The following is an 8,898-nucleotide window of genomic DNA, read 5'->3' as shown; positions in this document are numbered from 1 at the left end:
AAGGGTTTTGTAATGTGGTCTTGGTTAGAAAGCACACATATTGCGGTCTTGTGGTCTAACATGCAATATGAAGAAAGGACCATGCCAGAGCTAGGGTGTAAAATTAAGACAAATTGAGTCTCTTGTGTTTTTGTACATTTTTGTGGTAAAATCCAGCAGTTAAGCCCAGGAAAGAATGTGAAAGATCATGCCATCATAAAGCACTTTTCATTTTATTTAGAACCTAGAAAAAAAAAAAAAGAGCAAATAAGAAGATCCAGAACAAAAACATGTGTTGGTAGAACAATAAGTTAAATACAAGGAGAGGATTCGTGTCTCAGAAATTATTTAAAGACTAGACACAGGGTTTGCGAAGGCACGCAAGTGACATGATCTATACTGTGTGTTAAAGCAATCACAATGAAACAAATATGTACAATACCAAAGACACAATGTGGTAGCAATATATTTTTCTCATAATTTACACGTAACTAGCTTGGGTAGATACCAGCAGCTAAACATCACTGCTACTATCTGGAAAACAGAATGGAAATCAGCGATGCAAAAATTTATTCCCATTTCAAAATTACAGAAGTATTTTTGTTAGCAATATTTCTAAAATTAAGGACATCATCGCTCCTCTGCACCACGTTGACTCCACCACACATTACATTATTTCACAATAAGCTAAGACTGATTGCTACACGTTTCTTACAGAAAGTTTTTCTGTCAAGAAAACAAAATACATGTCGTCCCCTCATTTCTCTTTCTCACCCTACCTCAGTCCCTAAATTTATTTCCCCCCCTTCCCTCTGAGGAAACGTAGAAATATATTTCATTAGCCTTAAGGGCTTGGCTGTAGAAATCTGAAGCCACTGCGGGAACTTCTGTCTTTTGCTCTCTTCCAAAAAGTAACTGTGTGAATTTACAGTATATAGTGGGGTCACAAAAAAAATGAAGAAAGAAATAAAGTGAGTATTGTTCCCACATGTTGTAGGTTGTGAAGTCCCAGTTTACACGGTCCTAACAGATTTCTGTGGCTATGTCTCCAGTCTCAAATGCACACAATCGTTTTTAAAAGCTGTCATGAGAGGTGGAGAGAATTCTGATGTCAACCTGAAGGCTCAGCGCCCAGTGAACTCTGTGCTCTTGTGAACAGGAATTCTTCAGTGTGAGAAGTGAAATTCCTCTCGTAGTCAGGTGCATAAGCCAGAAGCACCACCTACCTACACTGTATTCGCAGATGTGCATCACACCCGCTTAAAATGTCCAAATGGATGCACTGCATTCAACTAATTTACTTTAGCATTTAAGTCGCATTTCTTCACATCTGGGGGGAATCATTTTTTGAAGTTGACTCCCAACAAGTTCTAGAGTTTCTCACAGAGTTTTCAGGATGTTTCCAGCAGGGATTTGTTTACCTTTCAGAAGGTGGTGCTTGCATAGCTGCAAACGGAGGCATTTATTACAAGCAGAGGTTCAGCAAACCCAGTCACCAAAACATACTGACACATTCCAGACATTGTTAGAGATATGCTTCAAGTGAACTATTGCTTATTTTGTTTGCATAACTGACAAGTGAGCAGAAGAAAAACGTGGAAACTAAACAGAAATGTTCCCCGGTTTTGCAACAGAAAAGGTAAATTGCATAAATGTGAGTTAGAAATGCTAAAATCCATCCAAAAATAAGTATATTATTGAATTATAGCGAAGGAGAAAAAAAAAGCCTTTTAACCCATAACCAGGACTTGAACAATATATCAGAATACCTTACAGGACTTGGAATATTATGTGGTGAGAAGAGAACTGTGAAAATTAGTCCTCAAAGCTAATAACCACATCCTCGGCACAGCTCATCACATCACATCCCAGCAAATCAGCTCAAAAATATTTTGTGATAATGCACATGGTGTCTTAAAGTTAGTGTAAGGCTTAAGTGGGAGATTACGTTTGTAATAACCTGATCAGTAAAAAAGCAAGAGTAGTCATATCTGTTTTCTTATGAGTTTTGCCATGTGTTTCGAGCTTAGGGCTGCCAGTTTAAATACTATAACATACAACGCTAACCTTTTAATAGTCTGGAGATTTGCGATGCTTATCTTACCAAAGCTGTATTCTGTCAACAGATTTCGATATGCTCAATATAAAAAGCATTCATCAAGTCTGTCAGTGTGGAAGCACTGATCTGGGATCACTCAACTGCAAATTTCACTCTCCTAAAGTCAAAACTGACCCAAGATAAGCATTCCTGCTTGACAGACCCTGATTAGTTTAGGCGAGTAAACTCAGTAGCCGCATTCTACAATATTTTGGTTACCAGTTGTATTACAGTATAGCCCCCCCTCTTTTATCTCAGACCAGCTCCACCTTGGAGTTGGGGTACACAGCAACAACATCGTAGCCCTCGGGAGGCTGGACGCGGGCCTTTGCGTGGGTCTCGCAGTACAGATTGTCTTCGATAAAGAAGTAGCCTCTCTGCTTTAGGTTGATGCTGCAGTCGTCGCAAATGAAGCAGTCAGGATGGTAGAGCTTGTCCCGGGCCTTCACGATGGTGCCACTACATGTAGAGACAAAAGAGGACAAAAAAAGAGTTTACTATACTGTAAATAAATGTAACAAGTTATAAAATCCTGCAGCTGCAGAAGTGAATTACTGCAAATATTACTGCAGCTTCTACTGGATCATGATAAACACTGATTACGTAGTTTGGTTAAGCCTGTTATTCAGTCCTGCTCTTTAACATTTATTAATGTGATAAATAAGAGTGCACACTGTGTTCAAGGCTTATATTTCACCTTTTTAGCAATAGAGGAAGATATGAATACATAAAAACGTGATCGGAAACTGGACAGATAAGCAAATTGCAAAATGCAGTTTTCCTTTAAAGGCTGTCTGACTTTTTGAAGGCCAGTTTAAAAAAAAGATGTCCTCATCACAGTAGACTTTAAGCAAAAATGAATGACTCACAGTTGTTCATCAAATGTTGCATTATCTATGCAAATCAGGAATTATACTTTATAGCCACTGTACCTATGCAAGCATTTGAATACAGCTCATCACATGTCGTGTGTCAGCTTCAGGTGGCAGAAAGGTTACACGCTGTTAAACAGTACACATTTATTCCGCTGCATGGCTACTTACTGGCACCAGTGAATTTAGAAGAACTTTGGTCAGCTGCACGGTGACAAGAGTGTTAGGGACGTTGTTCATTCATAGTTTCCAATTAGATTTTCCTGTCTGGCCTTGAGATTGGGGCCAACAACCATTAAATCATAAACTTGGTGCTTTGCTTTTCCAAAGTGGCCGCATGACTCGCAGGATAAACTCCTGACACAGTGTTCAATACATCTTTAAAGACTGTAAAAAGCCTTTAGGTCACAGCAGCCGTATTATACTGCACAAGCTTCCACAATGTTCTCTTGTTAACACTGAAAATAAGCTTATGACATCATTTTTTTTAACATTTCTTTAACCTCCGCTGCTTTTTTAGAGAGGGGATTACCGGTGTATGTGGTTAGTTTGTCAAAAGGTGTGTTCAATTCACAATACGTGTATGAAGAATGTGTGCATGGGAAAGGGTGTGGAGGATGGCTTGGTTTAATCATTAAAATGATAAATGTGAGCAGAGCTTTCTGAGGACTTATTGAAAGGCCTGTCTGTGCATGTCGACCAGTGAAAGATCACTTCTTTGTTTTCAAAATCGGGGGAAGAACCTTGACTCACCTCGCATACTCTTAAACTTTATGGCAGCAGACAGAATGATAAAATAAGTGGGAGATGTATAACTTCCTGCTGACCCTCACAAGCATTTCAACAGAAAATCGATTATATCTCCAATGTCATGTTTATTTTGTCTGTACTGTACCGCAGCAAATTTTCAAGTTAATCACTTTTATGGCTTCTTGAAATGTAAAAGTACATTTTTTTATATTTTATGCACATGTTTTTATATTACACACAGCCCAAAGAGTCCCTCGCCAATATGACCCCATTATTTACATATTATTGTCATCTTAGGATATACAAGTCAGAATTTGCACAATACTTACACAATACCGTTACAGCACCGTGTGCACTGGGGTAGTTTCTGAAGACCAGACATAGGGCTGGGGATGGGGCTTCCCAACTTGGGGATTGGAGATCTGACGGGAGACTTTAAGTTTCTCATTCTCTCCGTTGGTGACACACCTATGAAAAACGATATGTCGTTAAGAGACATACTTGGAAAAAAAAAAAAAAAAAAAAAAAAAGGCAAGTACATCATGCTCCAGGGATTCTAGACACTGAGATATCACAACACTTCCTCTGTATCCCTCTGGTAAGCGTATTTTATATATGTCTCCATGTGTTTGTAGGTTCTCACTCATTCAGGTCATGGTAGTTTTGGGAGCTTAAAGAAGTTCAATCGCTTTCTTTTTCAAGTTCAAGTTTAAGAAAGTCCAGTTGCCATCTTTTTTATCTCTTCAGACTGTATGTCTCCATATTTCTCTCAATTAAAGTTAAGTTAGCGCTACTCTGTTAAATGAAGGTGAAAAGTCACATAGGTTCCTGAAAGGGAATGCTACATGAGTTGTCTGTAGTTTCTGTTCACCACTCAACCATTTTTCACTTTGTGTGACTCTCAAGCGCCTTTGTGAGATACACTTGGAAGAAGTGTGACTGAGATGGTTTCTTTTTCTCAGCTGTTAGCACAACAAGCACACTGTTACTAATCAATGGTTGTGTTATTATATTATTAGCAACACATATGAAATACACATAGTGTCTGTTGGATATGAAGATGTTTCTGCTGGTTTGTCCAAGTACATGCAAGTGAGGACTTCAAGCAAAACATCCAACTAATATTATTACACTTTAACACTGAAATGAACAACATTCACTGCATTAACCAAACAGGAAAGACCCAGCAACTGCCCTGAACTCCTGGTTCATGGTTGCAGGAACCAGGGGACAAGTCATGGTAAAGCTTTAATTAAAAAATAACAGTAACATTCTTGCTCTTCTTCAGCCTCGTTCTATTGAAACTGCAAAAACTGTAGTACCGATGTACACAGTAATCCTACAAGACTTACTGATAGGAACATTTGCCAGTTTTTCTATGTTTTTTTTTTTTTCCTAATATGGGCTCTGCTTGTCTGTTCTCCTTAAATCACATTCACAGAATTCCTTCTTTTCTTTCCATTTTGTGTGCCTCTTCTGTGTCTCTGGCACCTTCCCGTGATCCCTATTCAAGTGTCACATTCTGTAGTGCCTTTGCTGGGAGGAATGCATCAGTCAGCCTGGCTCGACACCAAGCAAGGAAAGTACCTCATGGAACCTCATCACATCACATCGATATGCTACAATCACACGACGCATGTGAAAGACGCAAAATGGTTTGTAAAGAGATTCATCATACTGCTTACAAACGGCTTAACAAATTTATCAAACCATCTGTTACAGAAAAAACAAAACCTGCAAATCTTTCTAAAAATACTGTTAAAAATTGTTTAAAATTACTGTTATTTATTATGCAAGTAACAAACTGAATTTGTCTTTTTATACAAAAAAAGTTATTTAAGAACAACATTTTTAACTACTAAAACTACTTTTCCTGTTCAGGAGTGCAAGTAAATACTGTAAAACAGTGAATTTTAAGAATCATGGACAATCACAATAATTATATTTTAGCATTAAAAAAAAAATATTATTTTGATCAAAGAGCATTTGCACGCTGGTGAATAAGTAAAGAAACATAATAAAATATTTTTTGTTAATCAACAATACAGTCATTTAGGGCAGCTCTGGCATAATTGGTATTGATATTAAAAAATACTGAGATTCAGAAATCTTCCATGGATGCATGCTTTGAATTGTCTTCTTTCAAGATAAAGCTTAATGCTAATTTATGTTATGATTTTTTAAAACAGATTTTAGGTTGTTTAAATGGTGGTACTGTGGTAGATGCGTGTTACTACCTTCCCATGGTTGTCATTTCTTATTAGAAGTGAATTCTAAGACAATCAGGTATTTAGTCATGCCTGACTGGAACGCATTAAAGGGGATATTTTATAGTGGGTATCTGGAGCCAGTACAATGCATCCAAGCGCAGCCGAGTAAATCAGTAGAGCACAGCCACTACATGACTTCCCTTTGCTGATGATGTGCCAGCAGAGGCCGTTCAGCCAAACAGGCCACCTATGACTACCAGTAACCACAGTGTAATTACCGTACATCTGGCACCTTCCTCAAAGTGATTTCTGTCCCTCAGTGTCAGTTAGCCTCTGACTGCTCCATAGTGTGTTTAAGAGATGATATTATCAGACCATGTTATTTCTGGGATGAATGCCTCAGTTGCCCATTAAGGCACTCTAATGGAACCATGACTTTCTAACAAACGGGAAAGCTAATGCATTTTTTGTACCACAGTCATAAATAAGTGCAAAAGGGGGCTTTTCAGCTCTTGCTTTACCTAAAAAAAAAAGAAAAAAAAGCCATTCCACACAGGCCTGCTATATTTTGCTGCCAAACACACGAATGTATCGTTTGATCGACAGTGACAAGTTGTCCATTTGCAGCACATATCTCACCCCATGTAACATTCACACTATAATCTGTGACTAATGTCAAGCAGACGCACTGTAAAACAGACAGGCACACTTGTGCCCACCATCCATGTCAAACGCAGAGTGCGAAGCTTCACAGAATTTAAGGCAGTGGGAATCAGTGTCGTTTTCGACAGCTACTGAGAGGTACTGTTTCTACAACTCTTCAAGGACATCTTGATTTGTTCCTGAAACATGTGTTGTGTTGGTTTGGTTCCATCCAAGATGTTTAAAAGGAAGGATTCTATCAAAAATAATCTGTCAAAAATAATGCCAAGAAAAATATGACGAGAAAGATCTGATGAAATGTTTTAGAAAGATTTGCTGTTTTTAATATGGGGCCACACATGCAGATGAAAAAAAAAAAAGTATAATTAAATGTAAGCCAACTGACAGAAGCATAACAAATTACAACGGGCTGTTAACACCAAATATCAATTACGTCTTTTTTCATGTCACATCACCGTGAAATCGCTTCACACTGCTAGAATCACATGTTAGACACCTAGAAACCCTCTTTTTTAGATGCATTTTGCTTCTCTTTCACCCCCATTTTGGAGAGATCCTTTAAATATCCCACATGTTAAGTAAAAGTATTAGTGGTGTAACCCAAGAGGCAATCAGAAATGTGATGAATGTTATACTTTGAAAGTAAAACAGTCCTGCTGATTGATGTGCTCTTTAGAGGTCTTTTCTGAGAAAGGACACAGCCTGAACCCATCTTGGAAATTTCTTTAAACAAACAACATTTGAGTCTGGAGTATTTTTCAGGGGTCACTGGCACTGTGTTTATTTCTTTTTCCAACTGTTAAAGAAACAAAACACTCCCCGGTCTGTGTTCCTTCAAAATTTGCCTCAAACGATCAGCAGTAAAGGTGAAAATTATAAAATTCAATCTGCAACAGTGCAGATTGAATTTTGGTTTGTGGCACAGCTTAGCATTTGAGTGTTCTTATCTTTAATTCTTCATGTTGCTGTTTTCCTTGCTTTTACCTTTTCACATTTCACATCTTTGTGTTTGTATGTTTCCTTGCTGCTAAAACAATGTCCTCTTGTGGAAAACAGGATATGTACTCAAGTGTAATGTTGTTGCAGTATTTCCTAAAACACCCCAACTTTCCTATTTAACAGTCACACCACCGCTCCATCCACATTGCAACCAAACCATGGAAGACTCTGTGGAATTCTTGGTAAACTGACACTTTTGTTTGCTTTAACTTTAAAAGCCCTTAAAAGTCAACACGACCTCTACACTGGCTTTAGCCTCCAAAAAGGAACCACCTCCAGCAATTTAAGACATTCATTCAAATGCAGTATTTTTTTTTACTTGTTTCACAATAAAAAAAAGAAATGGAAACAAGCAGCATCTGGAGAAGGATTTAATTCTCTAACACAGGTAGCTTTTGAATCAACAAAGGCACAGATAGCTTGATGAAACTTAGAGTCTCTGTTTCATCGAGGATTTAGTCTGTCAATCAACCTGTCAGTCACTCAAGCTGAAAGGCAGATGAGAGCAGACAAAAGAGGTCCCTTTAATCTCTTTAATCCATCAGTCCTAAAATCTGCATTTTCATCCAACCTCTTTCATCTGTTGTTAGCATCTTATTGCTTTAACTGCTATAAGAAGTGACAAATTATGAAAACAGTCTGGTTTGGCTCTGATCCAGGTCTCCCCACAGAAGAAGTTTACATTGTTCCCTGTGCTGTTAATTATCCTGTCAGCTCTCACATCAAAGGCTGATCCTGAGATGTAATAACCAGACAACGGAGTATTCTACAGGGAAAGAAAACCTTTAAATCATGCTACTCTAAATTATCTAAAACTCTTAAACATTATATAATGCCAGTTCAGAGACTTGATTTTTTTTAAAAACTATTTTGTGTTTTATTTGTAGTAAATATGCAGTGCATACTGCTGTCCTGATAAGTTTTACTTCGGATTTGGTGCCCTTTTGTGCTAGCCCTGGCATTAAGGTGAGATAATCTTCTTTTAAAGATTAAAAACGTCCACATTTGGAAGTTGGAGGATTGGCAAATGAATAAGTCACGAGTTTGCACGCCAGCTAAAAGAGGTTTGTGTCTCATTCAGGAGTTTTGTGTTTTGCTCATTAGCTTACTTTTTCATTCTTATTTGATTACACTTCCTGTATAAATTCAGGCACCAAAAACTACTTAGGTGGAAATGATCCTGTTTTGGTTAGAACACGGCCCTCAACATCATTTACCCTGCACATTAAAGGCAGCAGTTGTGAGTTATGTAATCTTGTGTAGTAAACATGGAGTTACATTTGATGAAAAACACAAAAAAAACCCCCCAAAAAACCCAAACAGAAGA

General features: G+C 37.9%; 1 protein-coding gene across 2 annotated transcripts in view; it reads right to left on the bottom strand.

Annotated features, from left to right (window-relative positions):
* Positions 1 to 293: 293 nt before the first annotated feature.
* The window catches only part of pdlim4 (PDZ and LIM domain 4), a 46,708-nt gene continuing 38,103 nt past the window's right edge, over positions 294 to 8,898 (bottom strand). For both annotated transcript variants that reach the window (XM_026183286.1, XM_026183287.1), the window contains exons 6-7: positions 4,029 to 4,167; positions 294 to 2,536 (exon numbers count right to left, since the gene is read on the bottom strand). In XM_026183286.1, the coding sequence (XP_026039071.1) occupies positions 2,332 to 2,536; positions 4,029 to 4,167 (344 nt within the window). In that variant the 3' untranslated portion in view covers positions 294 to 2,331. The remainder of the gene's footprint in view (positions 2,537 to 4,028; positions 4,168 to 8,898) is intronic.

This window comes from Astatotilapia calliptera, chromosome 10, assembly GCF_900246225.1.
Source record: "Astatotilapia calliptera chromosome 10, fAstCal1.2, whole genome shotgun sequence".
Taxonomy (NCBI): domain Eukaryota; kingdom Metazoa; phylum Chordata; class Actinopteri; order Cichliformes; family Cichlidae; genus Astatotilapia; species Astatotilapia calliptera.
This window is presented reverse-complemented; position numbering and strand designations above follow the sequence as displayed.